The 16,903-nt window shown below is 41.3% G+C and overlaps 2 protein-coding genes and 2 long non-coding RNA genes across 6 annotated transcripts in view; 2 read left to right on the top strand and 2 right to left on the bottom strand.

Moving 5' to 3' along the window:
• Positions 1-160: 160 nt before the first annotated feature.
• LOC129605099 (uncharacterized) lies at positions 161-3,507 on the bottom strand. Its single transcript, XR_008696617.1, has 4 exons — positions 3,268-3,507; positions 2,660-2,758; positions 970-1,095; positions 161-693 (listed from the first exon to the last, which is right to left on the bottom strand). It is a non-coding gene; the product is annotated as an uncharacterized LOC129605099 (long non-coding RNA).
• On the top strand, positions 1,019-3,274 carry LOC114869769 (uncharacterized). Of its 2 annotated transcripts, none has more exons than XR_008696616.1 (4): positions 1,019-1,165; positions 1,724-1,793; positions 2,229-2,357; positions 2,633-3,274. It is a non-coding gene; the product is annotated as an uncharacterized LOC114869769 (long non-coding RNA). The 2 variants fall into 2 exon arrangements; XR_008696615.1 differs by having other exon boundaries at positions 1,024-1,165; positions 2,229-2,354.
• A 615-nt stretch (positions 3,508-4,122) lies between the features above and the next one.
• Positions 4,123-8,053, bottom strand: LOC114869232 (high mobility group protein B1-like). The gene is made up of 5 exons (XM_029173264.3): positions 7,896-8,053; positions 5,533-5,693; positions 5,205-5,350; positions 4,935-5,109; positions 4,123-4,824 (listed from the first exon to the last, which is right to left on the bottom strand). Exons 2-5 carry the CDS (start codon positions 5,677-5,679, stop codon positions 4,675-4,677), a joined length of 618 nt encoding a protein of 205 aa, XP_029029097.1. The 5' UTR covers positions 5,680-5,693; positions 7,896-8,053; the 3' UTR covers positions 4,123-4,674.
• A 3,597-nt stretch (positions 8,054-11,650) lies between these two features.
• Positions 11,651-16,903, top strand: part of uspl1 (ubiquitin specific peptidase like 1) — a 7,880-nt gene continuing 2,627 nt past the window's right edge. The window contains exons 1-8 of one of the 2 annotated variants that reach the window (XM_029173261.3): positions 11,651-11,968; positions 12,371-12,527; positions 12,848-12,970; positions 13,075-13,969; positions 14,064-14,174; positions 15,302-15,431; positions 15,627-15,752; positions 16,593-16,753. In XM_029173261.3, the coding sequence (XP_029029094.1) occupies positions 12,402-12,527; positions 12,848-12,970; positions 13,075-13,969; positions 14,064-14,174; positions 15,302-15,431; positions 15,627-15,752; positions 16,593-16,753 (1,672 nt within the window). In that variant the 5' untranslated portion in view covers positions 11,651-11,968; positions 12,371-12,401. The remainder of the gene's footprint in view (positions 11,969-12,370; positions 12,528-12,847; positions 12,971-13,074; positions 13,970-14,063; positions 14,175-15,301; positions 15,432-15,626; positions 15,753-16,592; positions 16,754-16,903) is intronic. The other variant, XM_029173263.3, reaches the window with a different exon arrangement.

A 16,903-nucleotide genomic window follows, 5' to 3' on the forward strand; every position in this document is an offset into this window, starting at 1 on the left:
GCTAATGGAGCATGGAGAGCAGACACACGTTTAATCACTGGCTGCTTCTGGCTGCATAATGTCACCTAACATGCTTTATATTCATCTATAGTTACTTTACTATTCGGGTCATTTCCTGCACTGTCTTGAATCACGAGGAAGTGATTGTTGAATGTGGGCATCTTGTTCAAGAAGCAATTTAATTAGTATAAACCCCTTGCATTGTTTGGGACCATGGAGGCTGTTTGTTGTTTTAGCACCCACACACACACACACACACGCACACACACCCTGCTGTGTCTGTAAGCCAGTGCATTTCAGCTGATGGGAACCAAAGCAGGAAGTGAGGCATCAATTAACACACAAGCCCTGATTGGAAAAGTTCTAAAGTGCATTTAAGGCCAGTCACACAACATATTGTAACTGTGACACCCTGTTGTTGCCTGTCAGTGTGGGGAAAATACCCTCTGTCACCAGAGGTTTGTCCTGGCGGACTGTACCTCCAGACGGAGCTGCTCTCGGGGCGGCCGGTGACTCAGACTTCCATTCGTTTAGCCTTCTCTCCGTCTCTGTCTGTTCTCTGCAGTTCTGCGAGCGCTTGTGTTGACAAATCTGCCATGTCCTCTCTGCTCGACAGAACGCGGTGACTCACGGCCGCCTCCTGGAGCAAACACCAATTTTCCCGGCCACCTGAAAAACGCTTAAGGACGGAGCCTTGCAAACATAACATGTAATCCTATTATTCACTTGGTAAAGTGACACATGCTTATTGGGCAAAGGCTGAATGAAGAACACAACATGCTGAGAATTTGCTTTTCTATTGCGTTCCAAAGTCGTGACACCAAAGGGAAACAATGGAAGAGGAAACAGCCGCGGCTCCTGTTGCCTCACTGTGTTTGTTTTGAGCTTCACGCTGCTTCTAATCCCACATATTTAGACTTCTAACCCAATCGTGCTCTGTTGACACCCCACCCTGAGGCTCCAGCTCACCTGCGTAGTCACCCTGTGGGGGTGTGGGGTGAGAGGTGAGAGCCGCGGGGGAGCGGGGGCGCACGGTGACTCAGGTAATCCCACTTCGCTGGTGGTTTGCTCTCCAAACACAGCAGAGTCCACACCCTGCAATGGAACAGGGTGGACACGACGTCAGCAGCAATAAACACTGTGATTACACCAAGCACTGAAGCAGGTGAGGCCATATGATGCAGTGAAGACATTTCTTTACCAAGATTTGCTGTTTTATTGCAGTTTCTAACACAACGCTTAACACTTTGACAGGAAATGTGAGTGAGAACAGAAAGTGCTTCTCGTATTATTGAGTGTGTGTGTTTGTATGTATACTGTAAACAGAGCAAGTATTTACTGTATGTGACACCAGGATGTGATGATATTAATATAATTTATCAAATGAAGCAACGGTTGTGGAAAATGAAGCAATAACCACAGGAGTCAGGTTTGTGCGTTCATTGTGTTTTACATGATGAGGTGTCACAGGTAACAGGCTGATGTATTTTTTAGTATTAAACCACTTCCTGTAATGGGACTGTGCCTTATTACAGATATGTTTTATCTGTACCCAACTCAATGCACTGTTTTATTTCCTGTCTGTGCTTTTATTTTTTACACATAGTGTTTTATGTGACTTTAACACTTGCTGATTAGTGTTGCGTGGTGTTACTCATTTCATTTGTCTTCCTGCCTGACGTGTTGGTTTTTCTTCGTCCTCGCTGAACTGGTGAACGCGCAGACAGAAGTCCTCTCTCTGCCAGAACACCAGGGGACGCACACGATGACTCATGAGATACAGACTGACAAATGTGAGCTCACAGGACATTTGTGCTGCCGCCTACTCCACTGTTTGTAACACTTTGTTCACACACAAACATGTAGACACACACTAGACCGCTGGGTTTCACAAACACGTGATACTTGGGTCTTACAACACTCTTTATCCATTTACATACTCGTGTTATAATCAGAGTCTGAAAAGGAGAATATGACTGATGATGAATATGAATATAAGACAAAATAAGATGAAGCAAAAAATAGAAAATAAAACAGGATTGTAAGAGGGTTTTAGGCAATGAGATCTTAGCTCAAGGTAATTCCTTTGCAATAGCATCTCCCTGTGGATGGAGAGGTTTATAACAGGATACAGTTTGGATAAACTACTACTACTACTATTAATAATAATAATACTTTGAATCTTTCTGACATGCTTGTGATATTTTCTCCACTCTGTCAATCAACAGCTTCTCTGCAAAGGTCAGGCTGGGTTAACCGTCATGGTTCAGGTCTGAGGGAAGCTGTCCTCACCTGATTGGTGCAAACGTGGGCTGGGACTCAGATCCGTCACCTGATTGGTTCCTTACAAACACGTAGTGAATTTATTAAGTCCCATTCTGAGCTTCTAGATTTGGTTAAGTCATTTTTATGCTAATAGGGTTGAATGAGTTGAATATTATTAACTTGGCTGTTTAAATATTATAACATTAACTGTGACATAGAAAATAACTATAAAAGACAATTATTTGAACCATACCAGCAAGTCTGCTGCAGAGAATTTAATGATGCTGTTTCTACAGATGGAAAAATCGTAATAACTTAACTTATGCATAAAACAAAGTACTTCATTTTGTCATTTTCGTTTCCACAGCCCAAAACCTTTCTCTTGATGACAAACCTCAGCTGAGCTCCGTGTGGTGGTGGATTCCACCATCAGCTGCTGCAGTCGTCTACCGCTAGGTGGCACTCTGAGACCATTAATTGGCAGCTGTGCGCACTGTGGGCAGATGGAGGCTGGGATTAAGAGGCTCTGGAGCCATGAGTGGCGCTGTGTAGCTTACACAGCTTTTCTGGCCTGTACTGGACCACACAGACACTGATCAACAGCTGAGCGCAGCCACGAGGCGCTGCAACTGCTCTAGTGCAGTTTCCCTCAACCCTGATGCACCAAAAGGACAGTTTGAAGAAAACAGTACAGTCCATTATAAAGATTAAAGGTTTTTACTGCTTCCCTCAATCTGTTGCTACTGCTCGTAGGCCATATTGCACACAGAAACCGAGTGGAAACAATAAACAGCAGTGACAGCAGCTTGCAGCTGTCACATGTTTGGTAATTGTATATGTTTGCCACAAGTTAGTAATCCCCACAGCTTGCCCTATCTGCCTCCAGCAGCATTAACACATGCAGACATCACAGCCACGATAGAACCCAAAGGTGAGGCTTCACCACCACACTCGCATTCAACAGATAAAACAAACGCTGTCCGTGAGTGGAAGCGGTGTCACCTTCAGGGCCCGGCTGGGATTTATCGGAGCAGCGCAGGATTCAGCTCCTGCTCCGTGTCCGTCTGTGCTCTAGCCTACATGCTATCAGAGCACGTTGCAGGAGAGGCCACGGTGTCATTTACATCAGAGAGCAGCGGCGTGACTGTGCTGCTGAGAGTTGGTAACCCCCATGTGAAGCACCTCTCCCCCATGGGGGGAAGCTGAGCTGCTGCAGCCATGAGGCACAGAGCGGTGTGTGGTTGCCTGTCACGTTTGGATTGCATTGGTTTATAGACACAGGCCATATTCTTATGTCACCAGGGTTTTTTTTCAAAGCACATAATCCTTCTTATATAAATGGTCTTTTTTTCTACCCTGGATGGGACGAAGGGAGCGCGTGAGAGATGAAGCAGCTGTATCTAAATAAAACAGGAAGAGTCAGTGATGCATGTTGGCATGCAGAGCTGACAATGGTAGCACGACTCTGAGTGCACCTCCACCGTGGCAAGGAGCAGTCACACGCGGCTCGTTTGCATAAAGGCACTAAGACACACGCTACATACACAGTTGTGATGAGTCACGCTTCATACAAACGGCTCTGAGGCCTGTGCTGTTACGCTTTCCAGTTGTTTAATTGTCCCTGGACACCGTGAGGGTGAGTCAGTCAGCAATGCAAGTTAAAACACAAGTTTCGCTGATGAAAAGATCCAGTGTAAAGACTCTGATGCAGCAGCAAAGTGGTGCGTTGCATTATCAGCTGTCCACTGCCTGGACCAGCCATACTGCATTAGAGCAGTTTATTAATGTTCTCTGACTCAATTTTTAAAGAAAACAAACATTTTCACAGTATCGATCTTAAAAATAAAAAAGAAAACATATTAAAAAAAATGTTTATTGACATCAGAAGCAATTTAAATTTTAACAATAAACAAGGCTTTTTTTCTTATTTTTGCTATTACAGTGGTACATAAAGATCAGTAAAACAACTGTGATACGTCATTTTGACAAGTCATTAAAAAAAAAAACACACACACACACGCGCACACACAGGAAAAAGGAAAAAAAAGGAAACACTTCGATCTAATCAAGAACGTTTTTATGTGCTGTGCACCTCTAGCTAGGGTAAATACTGTAAGCCCATCCCTTTACACTGTACCAGGCAGGAGAGTGGTCTAGGAACTACCACTGGGAAAATAAGACTGGCAGAAAGATACAGACACAATACTTGTGTAGTGTTAACTATACAAAAAGGAGAAAAAAACTGTACAGCATAAAAACAACTGATATACACAGCCTTTTTTTGTTGTTTTTCTTTTACCCCTTGGATACTAATGTATTTTCTTTCAGTAAGTGAAGTGTGTACAAGGGGATTAAATGCTTTATAAACAAGAAAATGACCACTATACATATATATATGTCATTTGCCATTTACTCGTCATCATCCTCATCATCATCATCTTCATCCTCCTCCTCGTCGTCATCTTCATCATCATCATCGTCCTTCTTCTCCGCCTTGGCCGGGGCTTTTCCTGGGGCCCCGCCGCCTGTTTTGCCCTTAGCGCGATATGCTGCTATATCCTGTTGTGGCAGATTTAAAGACGTCAAACTGAAGTCGAGACTGACATTTGATCACTTGATTTTGATGGGAGAGAAGTACGGCAGACTAGTAAATGGTACAGTTCATTTACCTTCTCATACTTCTCCTTCAGTTTAGCAGCCTTCTTCTCGTAGGGCTGCTTGTCCTCTGAAGCGGTGCTGTTCCACATCTCACCCAGCTTCTTGGCAACGTCACCAATAGACAGTCCAGGGCTGTCACCTTTTACCTTAGGGCGGAATTCTGAGCAAAAGATGAAGAAGGCAGATCTGGGGGGGAGGGGGAATATACAAATGAATAATCATCTTAACACAAGTCAAATGCTCACGAGTGAGCCTTCTTTTGTGTGGCTTGCAGTACTTACGGAGGTCTTTTGGGGGCATTAGGGTCCTTGAACTTTTTCTTCTTTCCTCCCCTGGCAGGAACATAGTTCATCATCTCCCTCTCATAGCGAGCCTTGTCCTGCCTGGCCAGGTCCTCAAACTTGCCCTTCTCCTTGGCAGACATTGTCTGAAAACAGAAATAAATTGGAGATTGCAGCAAGTGTGGCAAAACTGTTTGTATGCAAGCAATCAGAGTATTTCAATCCCAATGAACATCCATACAGAGTAACTCAAGACACTTTTGTTAGCTTTAGTATGAAATTCCTGAAAAGTTAAATGAATTTACATCGTTCATCCATCTTCCCGTACCTTCCATCGCTCAGAGCACTTCTTGGAAAACTCAGAAAAGTTAACTGAAGCATCAGGGTGCTTCTTCTTGTGCTCCTCCCGACAGGTCTGCACAAAGTACGCATAGGAGGACATCTTCCCCCTCGGCTTGGTTGGATCTTTCCCCATCTTGGTGGCCTTGACTAAAACACATTTTATGAATATATAAGCTTCAAATATACATATTGAACGTAATACATTATTTTGCTAAGAAGCTAAATGAGTGGGAAAATGATGAACTGGAATGTTGTACAGAAGTGTTTAAAAACCCAAAACCTTAATTATCTGATTAACCCCGAAATTACATTTTATTATTAGGCTCTACAGGCAAGATGCGTTAATCCCTTGACACACCCTCTCCTCCTGTACACAATCCCATCCTTTAATTGTGTCTTCTGACCATTAGTATTGACAGTACAACTTTACAGACCCGCCCTCCCCGCTGTCAAACTGCGCTGAGTTTAAAAACAGTGCTGGCGTCTTTTACTGATCTGGAACCCGCAGCGTTACCTCAACACAAAAGTCAGCGGTGCGTGGTCGCCTCCCTTTATGGTGGTTTAAAACTGGCCAAACACCTTCATGCGGATTCAAGGGCCAAACCACATGTAGATCCATAAATATATTTTCCTTAAAGCAGCAATTTCCGGTCCGTATCACTTTACATTAAACTACAAAAGTTCAGCTGCGTAACATAAACCTCAGCCTGTGCTGGGCCTTGGTTTGGGAGAAAGAAAAAACACGAGGCGTGTTTTTGTAAAAATAAAAAAAATTACCCTCAAACATCATCTGAAATAAAAATAGGCCTTCAGGAAACCCCCAGTTTCATTCCCGTTCACATTTTCACCAAACAAATAACTCTGACACAAAAAGACACAAATTACACTTAAAGGCGTATTTATTGCAAATATAACACTTAAAACTGCCATTGGACGCGTTTTAGCATTGGTCTGATATTAGTTATTATTTTCCTTAAAGTGGAAAAAAAATCCCGCACTGTTTGTTAATATGTTAAAAACTGATATTTTCCCATCATATTCTGCCATTAAACGCTCCTGTAAGTCCCAACTAAGCTGCGTCGACCGAAGTAGTAATGGCGCATAGGCTCTCGTTGAGGAAAAGGAGGTCAACAACGACGGCAATATTTCTTCTTCCATTTTGTGAGAATGCCTTCTTCATGAAAGAAAGTCCCCCTCAAATGTCTCCTCCCGCCTCCTAGTTCGCTTTGCAACACGACAAATATGTCCACAAAGCCGGCGATCCTGACAAAATATTTCCCCGATTGATTCCTATTGCACTAGCCGCCTTGTATAGTAATACATTGGGTCTGTGCTGTGTCTATGAGCGGGCTGTGCTACTGACTTGGTTTCTATGAGCTCCTAATGGCCGCTCGTCTTCATCCACTAACATGGAGAATATGGCTCCTTCTCTTTGTGTCAGCGCACAGCCATTGCACTGCATGTAATAGAGGGCAGAGCGACCGCTCCGCCGCGAGCCCGGATTTGAAGGCTTTGCGAGCGTCGGAAAAATCTCGCAATGGCGTCGTTGGAAAGGCGAAGGGTTGAACTTCATTTTGCCGCCGTCGCGCGCTATAGTTGCGGGCTTGTTTCTCGGGCAAACACGGTTGGAAAAAGTTGAGGCGAACTGCGCCTCCGTCGCTGGCTCCCGTTCGCCTCGCTGCCTTGTTTCCTATGCGAATACAGTCAGCCATTACAGTAAAGCGCAGATCGTGAGGTAATTTTTTCGCCGTCTTCTCGCCCGAGTTGGGGCAAACAAACACGGGGCCGTGTGTATTTTAACGCGCTCTCTCTTTTTCTTACTCTTTTTCGGAATTTTCGATCGCCCCGCAATAACCCGCACGCTCCTCGCGCTTCACATGACAGGCGTTCGGCTCTGCTATGCACTGCAATGCCAGTGGCTAACGTTAGCTAACGGTGAGTCTTCTACCATTGTCGCTTAACCGTGTTGTCCGCTAGACATTCCTGAATTTTTACGCGATAACTACCATTTGATTCGACTCCATTTTGTACAACCGACACTACAGTAATATTCAAAATTATTCGTATTTGACGAAATCAGAAATAACCGTCGAATTTGCTCAAGGTTAATCTTCATTTCTTCCTTTTTACACAGCGTCTGGTTCACATTCCCAGGCAGAGTAATGTAACGTTACCTGCTTAGCGCCGGCTATTTTTTGTTTTTTTTCACGCTTATTCACAACAAAATTCTTCACAAGCAGAAAAAGGTCTCATAATATATCAGGGCAAGCCCATAAGTAAGATATTGATAAGTGTTATCGTATTTCGCATCATTACGGACTCTTAAATGTTCGTGTGTGTGATACTTACCTAGGGACTATCGCTGGACCTCAATGCTCTGCAATGGCTGTGTATGAGCGAACACAGGCGATACGCAGTGTCTTCACTCTTCAGCTCTCTAACATTACTCTCGGCGGGGCTCGCACGCCATTGGCCGGCACCCAGTCTGGCGTGCACCTGATTGGCCGGAGCCTTTTCATTGTCCTAATAGAAGACGAAGTCTCATTGGTTGTCTTTTGTGAAACGTCACTGAAGTTTTCGGAGGCGCGTGGATATGAAAACATTGGAGGGCGAGCATGCTGGAGCTGGTAGTAGTGTAGTGTGTTTGCCATAGTATTGAATTCACTACGTTGAGCAGCACAGTGTACAGTAGGCAAGCTAAATGAATGAGACAACGTGGTGCGCCGGTAGTCAGCGACCGAGGAGGCTGTAAAACGCCGCGCGGCTGTGTTGGATGGGCAGTCCTCCTCTTCATCACCCACCTCGCTTGTGTCTTCTTGTCAGGACACGTGAGCTTATTTGCAAATTACGCCTTTGGAGATGCGCGAGGAGAACACCGCACGATCACACGCAAAAGATATACGAATTGTTTGCGCGTCCAATATCGAATACTTATGCACTGGATAGTAACATTTACGAGTTTTGGAATGAAAACCTAACAAATCTGTTGTTTTGCTGCCTTTTTGTTGTTGTGTTACCCATGATTTTAGTTTTTACACCATTGAAGAAATAGCCACCATTGCTTTAAAACCCAACATATTTACATGGCATAGATGTTTATAAACCCATTTAGCAGGTACTCATTAAGTTTATAGCATTATTTACTTATGACCACCCAGATAGCAATATTTGATTGACTTAATAGAGAGAGATTGTTTGTCATGAATATTTGCTCTAATATGACCAAGTTATAGGTGTTTACTATACAAAATGATGAATTAACATCAGATATTAAATAATAGCTCAACACAAAATCCCGTTTTTAGTACAAGTCTACACAAGGTTCAATTTCCGTTGGCTTTGATACACTGATGCTATGTTATGGAACCAATTACCAGAAAGTACCTAATTTATACAGTATCTTTATAAAAGTATAAAAATTAAAAAAATGAATTCATTTCAGCAATAAACATGAAACCCAAAGGTTTTTTAAAAGCTAATATCAACAGGGTGGATGATTACTGAAACATAGAAACGTATATATCTGGTCACAATGAAAGCATTTTATATATACAGTGCCTCTGTTTTGATAATGTATTTCACTCAGCACTGTATGTAGGCTGTTTTTTGTCTCCCCTTTAAGAGGCATCATGGGGAATGACTGACAGCGACAGTTATTCTGAAGATGACAATGTGATTATCACCAATTAAAATACAGGGACAGATTAATAAAAAGCTGCTACTCATTTCAGGCAAAGTTTTTATATATAAACCAGTTTATAGTTGGAAGGAGGCAATAGTTATAGCATCTCTCAGTTTCTCTTTCTGAGTTTGACCTAATTTTTTCCCATTGCAGGCATATCCTATTCCTGAATACCAGTTAGGCAAGGACATTCTAAGGTCCATATAAGGGTAGAGCTTGCTGCTGATCATTCCAATTCACAACATTGGGTAACAATGCGTAAGAAAACACTGAAATTAATTGAACTTGATCTGTATAATTTAGGCTGCAAGTGGGTGTATGTTTATATGGGGAGCATTGTTGAGAGGATGATAGGACAATGACATAAGATGTTTATTTTTAGTCATTAGTGGGGTTTTGTTTGCTTTTGCTAATTGCAGGTCCTTATAACGCATCTATATACTAGTCTCATTGCAGATAACCCTTACTATTACTTGCAGCCTTATAAACGTATTGTTTGCAATAATGTGGTTATAGCTCTGAATTACTATATCCTTACTTAGTCATATACTTAAGTGATAAAAAAACAGCAGCAAAGAGTCTATTCATTTCACTGAATCCCATTGTTGACAGCCTGTATTAAAAATAGGCCCTTTAATGTAGCTCCTTTTTGCTCACATTTGCTACAACCGTCACAACTTTCTTATTTAATCAAGTCACATTATGTTTGGCATATGAGTGCAGTCATGAGGTGTCAAGAGGTCATGTGACTATTTACTACTACTGATCAACAGCACATCTTGAAATTTCTAGTAATGTGGGCATTTTTACGTGCGCTTTAATGCTAATAAGGAATCAAATTCTTTAGACAAACCAGTATTCTTATTGTAGCGCCACCATTAGGCAAAGCTGAACATTTACTAAATGAGTAGCTCCTCTATATGTGCTTTCCTGAAGTCTTAGATGTCTTTCCCCTGAGTAATATTATAGAATCACTGTGTGTACATTTCTGCTTTTATTTATATTAAATTTACTAAACTGAGTATTAATAATAATGTAAGGTGACATATATATTTGTGTGACATGAGCTTTATAGCGCCATCAGTAGGTAGAATGTTAAGACAATTAATTTTTGCATTTGCCCAAAATCCAGCCTACTAAAATATGACTCTGGCCTTATATCAATATTACTTGCTTGAGTCATGCGGTTATAGCTCGCTTTAAATGGTTGCTGGTGTGCCTAAATGTGACAGTAGGGAGTGTGGTGCTTTAAAAAAAAGAAAATGTCCTTGTTCATTTCAAATCGTTAAATGTAGTCATGTCCACGGATGTTCATCTTATAATACATTTGTAACGAGGAATAATTATTTCTATAAGCATTTAAGAAGGGGATTGGTTTTTAATAAATGATCTTCTGCTTAGCAGCTAATACACAAACAAAGAAAAAATGGCTGACACAGAATTTATTCTTATCCTTGAATTAAGATTGGGATAGGGTGAAGTGATTCCAAATGCCAATCACAACCCAGACTCAGGCCACATGTCTGCCTGTGATGCTGCCTGTGTGTCTCATTTTGCATCAGGAGATGCCACGACAGAAAGCTATAGCCTGCTCATGAGGCTAGGAGACGGCCGGTTTATGCATTCTAATGAGCACTCCCTGGGAAAAATATGCAAATTCATTTTGTCATCAAGAGGAAAATAGAGGACAGGAGAGCAGCAGATACAGGAGGGGCTTAGGGGAGGAGGGCTTGTGTAAGAGGCGGGATTGGGTAGAAGGAGATTTGTGTGTCTGTCTGTTGTGCGTGTCTCTGTAACTGTCTACGTGTGCATGTGTGTGTAGTTCTGCGGGGTGGGATGGGAGGTGTCAAAAGAGCAGGGGTTGTGAAAACTGGGCTGTATAGAAACAGAGTGAGGGACATATGTAACCCCCAACACATCCCCATACAACGAACTCCACCCTTAATTATACATACAGTCTAAATGAAGGAGATATTTAAATTTAAAAATATGCACTTTATATATATATATATATATATATATATATATATATATATGTGTGTGTGTGTGTGTGTGTGTGTGTGTGTGTGTGTGTGTGTGTGTATACACACATGTTCTTCACAATTATACCAGGTTAACATTTTTTTTTGTTTTAAATAATTTTTATGTTTTTACTTTTATAGAAAGTTTTGTTTTTATTCATTATTATAGTATGTCTAAAGTATTTATGTAAAGGCTTATTTAAAAAAATCCACAGATAAAATAAGACAAATTTAAATAGAGGCAAATAATCAATTAAATTTAATAATATGCATATAAATGTCGGCTAAATCTAAACTGACAATAGCGCTAGATAAAGTACATTAAAATTGAAAAAGCTTTTTGACGTCTTTTGTTATAGATAAACGTAATTAACACATACAAACCTGCTCTACAGCACCAATATAAATAATGACTTAACACAGGCTGCTGCAGTTGTCTTCAACTACCACTTGAGGTCCTGCGGAACCATTGTGTGTCTCAGAGAGGGGGAAGACAAAGGCCGTTGCACAGACTGAGGGCGGAAAACGAACGTTTCATTCGCGAAGTGTAGACAAGGATGCACATGGGCTCATTCTGCCGGCGCAGATTAACAAACACGGGTCTGATTAGATGGTTTTTGATGCTCAGTCTTGCGAAATAACTTATTATTTAAGTTTGACTTCGGTACGTATGACACTAATTTACTTAAACGACGAAAGCAATTTTGCAGCGACTAAAGGTAATCCGGCTTTAGGCTAGTCTGTTAGCATGCTAGCCGCCAGATTTCAAGTTTACTTACTGCAAGTTGCCTCATTAAAGTAGTTGGATTTGACAGCACTTTTGATCGGACAAGTCAGTATTTAAAGGTTAAGACGTAATCCCGTTGTAGTTCTTGCATATCGTTGCTTCCGAACGGTTTTACTGTTTAGATAATCAAACTGCTACTGTGTTTTTACCGTATAAGATGACCATTAAATGTAGACGTATAGGCTTTAGTGAGCGATAGTAAAATACGTTACTTCTATATATAAAGCATAACTTAGCATAATCTGTTTTACACGTACCTCCGTTTACGTGGAGGGCATTTGACTGTGCTAGTTTAACTGGTATGTCCCATCTGATTCTGTATTTTCCTATTTAGCTCCTTCAGACGTGTACCAGGTTGCAGTGACATGGTAATATTGTGTGAATGGCCCTGGACAGCTGTGGATCAGAAGAGCAGCAGTGGTTTGCCAATGACTGGTGAAGACAATGGTTTGGGGTCTTTGGCCTCACCTCAGGCGGGGTATTTGGGAAAAGTCAGTAGAGATCTAGTTTTCCTCTCACTTGTCACCTGAGCAAAGCTGAATCTATTTGAAAATACTGTGACTGGGCAGTACAAATCCAAATTAAACAAAACAAAACACAAACGGAAATCTTTGGTAAAAGGCGAAAGTATTTGGATAGGCTTGAAGCCTAGAATGATGTAAAGAGTCAACGATTATTATTTTTCCTGGTTTTAAAATTTGAATGAAAGATAATGTGTACTATATTGGAAATGTCCCATGAATGTTTATATAATTGAACCTTTTTTTGTTTTATTTAAACTTATGGATTAATACAATTTTTTTTGTTCAAGGTTCAGGAAAGATGTTTTTCACTGGAAATTTGTCCTTGGTGTACTTCAAAAGGCTTAAATTATGCTTTACGCTCTTACCGCATCAATCTCCAGGAGTCGATCACCCTCTGCACAAACCCAGAGGTATGTACCTAATGCAGATTTCACATGTTTGCCTGTACAACAATTTTGTGTTTTTTAATCTTTATTTGACTAAATGTTTCCTTTTTCTATTCATTCCTACATAGTGCCTCTTTCCTCTTGTCAGCCGGTCCTTGGAACATGTTTTGGGTAGTTTAAATCATGTGGAGTCTACTGGTAACAAAAGAAAAAAGCCTCTTGCACTGGAAAAGGAGGAGTTGCTTGAACCCTCAGTCAAACGGTTGCGATCAGATGAACTTGACAGTTTGGGGGCCCAAAGTGTTGCTGACACAGTGAATCACAGTGCACCACATTGTGCTGTAAAGACAGTCGATAATACCTGTCCGTCTGAGAAGGATGAAGCAAAAGCAAATGGACAGCTCCTGAATTTTGTTTGTCTGGCTGCAACAACAACAGGAGTGGAATCATCGCAAGATGGTGACGCTGCAGAACCAGAAAGTCGTGCTTGCACTGAAGATTTTCCTCCTCCAGCACACTCGGCCTTTGCTGAACATCTGCAGAGCTCATCAAAAAGCTTGCTGAACACTGATTTGGACCAGCTCGTGTTTTCCCCTCATTGTGCGACTTTTGATACATTAGAGGCAGAGGATGACTCCAGACAGGTAAAGAGTCATTCAGAAGTGTTAAACAGCCTGAGCAGCCTAACCTCAAATCAGTCTGGACAGGCCGCATGGACAGAATCGCTGCCTGCTGATTTCACAGCGTTGAAGGACACATCACCTCACATCACCTCAGAAATCAAGGATTTGCCAAGGAAAATTTTAACACAGTCAGAAGAGCTTGTGTCTGTCCCACATCAGATTTTCTGGTGCAACAGCAACAACCTGTGCTGGCTGGACTCACTGCTCATAGCTTTGGTAAACTGTAAGAACCTAAAGTCTAAACCTAAAGATGAGCCTCAGCAGTCATCTGTCTGGCAGCTGATCACAAGATATGAAGACATCTATGCAGCCATTCGAGCCAATCAACAGACTGGCAGAGGTATGCTTCAGATCTTACTTTTAGAGTAGTGGTGTAACCATCTATCTATGGTGCAAGCTGTACTTCAGTTCTCTCACGTGCTGTTTCCACATAGATGGCGTCCCGAAGGTGCCGAAGTGCGTGCTGCAAAAGGCCAATGCAGACCTACACAATCTCAGAAGGTCCATCTTCAAGCTACTGGAGTCTAAGCTGCATTGCAAACTAGGTAAGCTTCGTCCCTTAAGACTTAACATACCAAAGCCAAAACGTGTCTGCATATGGGAATGTTGGCTGCATATTTGTCAGGTTTAATTGCACTTGTCTTGATCAAAATACATAAATTAAATTACATGTTATTAAAAATGCAACAGAACAGTTCCTTGAGTGCTACCTCATTGTTCTTGATTTTCCCAGCTTGGTATTAAGAGTATGCAAAGTAGCAGAGCTCTAATTTCACTTTCCATTTATTTCCCCATTATAATACAGTGATTAAGTAACAAAAAAGGTTAATAATGAAAATCGACACTGGTCCAGTGTTTGTTTTTTGACTCTGTGGCATGAATATGTGAGTCAGAAGAAGCAGGGACGTATTGCCACACAGCTGAGGAGAGAAGCTGGTAGATGTGAAGAAATAAGTAACTACATGTAATTAAATTGTTTCTTTGAATTTTATTTCGGAATGTATCAGTGCTGATAGGAGACCAGTGAGATCAGGAACAATGTGCAAATTGTGCAAAGCTGCTGTGAGGAGGGAAGAGATGTCTCATTGAATGCTTTCCGAACTAAACACCACAATGCCTTGGCCCCTTTCATTTTTTTTCTGTTTATGAAAATTTGATTTCATATAGTCTAATATCACCAAACGGATTACAAGGAGTCAAAGAGACGTAGTAGTACTGTGCTTTTTTTGGCAAGGTGCTGCTGTAAAATGTAGTCACAGATTATTCTGTGTAAAAGCTTTTGTTTTTCTACTTTGGTGTGTGTCATGCTTCATATAATAGGTTTCCCACCTGCACAAACTTGAAGTGAGACATGAAACCAAGAGTTAATTTTCCATTTTAGAGTAGACATAATTATTTGGTTATAACAGAAAGTGACAGGTCTGAACATGCAAACCTCAGATTTTGCTTCACATCTTTTATTATGCACCAGTGGTAGAACTTGCTTTCTTGTCCCTCACCCTATAAGGTGAAGATATAAAGAGTGTGAATGGAGAAGGTTGCAAAGAGGTCTCTACAGTTTTAGTTCCCTGAAATAAATTAAACTATCTGCAAATAAACAATGTAACCGCAGCCTCTGCCAGTGCTTGTACTGGTGGCGATGCTTTACCGGCTGCGTGTTTGTGCTTTTCAGGTCAGAGGGAAACTCCTGTGTTTGCCATTCCGCTTCTACTGAAGATGGATTCCTGGGCGGAGCCTCTCTTCCAGTCTACCTTTCACTGGGAGTTCAAGTGCAGTGAATGCAACACAGCCACAAAAGAAAGGTTGGTGCCAAAAAGCATATTTAATTATTACCAGATTAGAAATAAATGGTTCTGTGCACAAGCTCTGGCTTGAGAACACGTAATGCATACGTCCTTGCTTTTGTTCTTTCCTATGATTTTGCTTGGCAAGAAATGAATGTTAACCTGGAAACTTCTGTCTTTCTCTAACCCCAAATATTATGCTGCAATTTTCAGGGTTGTGAAAACTCTTCCCACTTTCACAAGTGTTGTTCCTGAGTGGCACCCACTTCATGCAGTTCATCTGGCCCCATGCAACGCGTGCTGCAAAAAGAACCAAAGGAGGACCATGATCCTAGAGAAGTAAGTCTTTGTATGTCTGTGTTGATTAAGATGTGGTGACTTCAGTTTGGACTTGTGTATTCAGCTGTGTGTCAGCACAGGATAGCGATATTAATGTGTTCTAAGTATAAGCATATTCTGAATGTAAATGCTGGCATTTAGACATTAACGTTAACATTAACATTAAAGTGAGGAGGCCTACTTCTACTGGACAGTGATTCAAACTTCAACCTGAAAACGGCAGAACCTGTTACAAATTCCTGCATTAATCAAGAACTCAAAGCTTTATTTGGCTACAAACAGTGTTTACTAGCTGTATTGTCACCCAAAGGGGACTCTGAATCACTGGCTCAGTAGGATGTCAGTGGTTTATACATGGCACAACTATTGTTTTTGTTTAGTTCAGGAAATACAATTAACACTACACTAATATTTGAAGAAAAGACTCTTTTCAATGTCTCTGCTGCAGGGGTTGTATTTATGTTTCATTAGAAAAATCAACATGTAATTTACCTTGACTCGAGGTGGCCTAGGTTTTGTCCTTAACTACTGTAGGAAAATGATTACGCCGTAGTTGTTGAGGCACAGGAGGTAAATTGATTACGATGTCAACAAAGCTTGTCCTTTGAAATGCGGTATTAGCTATTGTACGATAATTATAAAGAGGAGAAAATGGTCTGCTTCAGTCTCCAGAACATTTAGAGCACATTTCCAAGCTAACAGAAACCTACAGGTCACCTAAAATCGCCAAGTATATTAATGTACATTGAGAGTAAGGATTCATACTTTTGGATTATGTGGATGATGGATTTTCTTTATTTTCACACCTTCAACTGTATTTTTGCTTTGTGTTTTCTTTAGAGTGCCTCCCGTGTTTGTGCTTCACTTTGTCGAGGGGCTTCCCGACAACGACGTCAAAATCTACACCTTCGGCTTCAAAGGGAGACGCTACTCAATCACCACTGTCATACAGTACAAGCACGACCTCAAGCACTTTGTTACCTGGGTTTCTAATTCTGACGGTAGGTGATTTGAGGCGGTGACACAAACTGCTTTTAACCTGAAGTCATTTAACTATTAATCTATTTAACGAGACATGATGCATGTAAAAATATGTTATAACCTGGTTTCCACTGGCGTCACACTTTTGCTTTCCTAAATGAGCCTTGTTG

This window comes from Betta splendens, chromosome 14, assembly GCF_900634795.4.
Source record: "Betta splendens chromosome 14, fBetSpl5.4, whole genome shotgun sequence".
In the NCBI taxonomy this organism is placed as follows: Eukaryota; Metazoa; Chordata; class Actinopteri; order Anabantiformes; family Osphronemidae; genus Betta; species Betta splendens.

Excerpts from the sequence above, each read along its gene's own strand:
- LOC114869232 (XM_029173264.3), bottom strand. The coding sequence starts at position 5,679 with ATGGGGAAAGATCCAACCAAGCCGAGGGGGAAGATGTCCTCCTATGCG. Across the intron at positions 5,351-5,532 it reads AGTGCTCTGAGCGATGGAAG|ACAATGTCTGCCAAGGAGAA; the intron begins GTACGGGAAGAT and ends TTCTGTTTTCAG. Across the intron at positions 4,825-4,934 it reads TGAAGGAGAAGTATGAGAAG|GATATAGCAGCATATCGCGC; the intron begins GTAAATGAACTG and ends CTGCCACAACAG.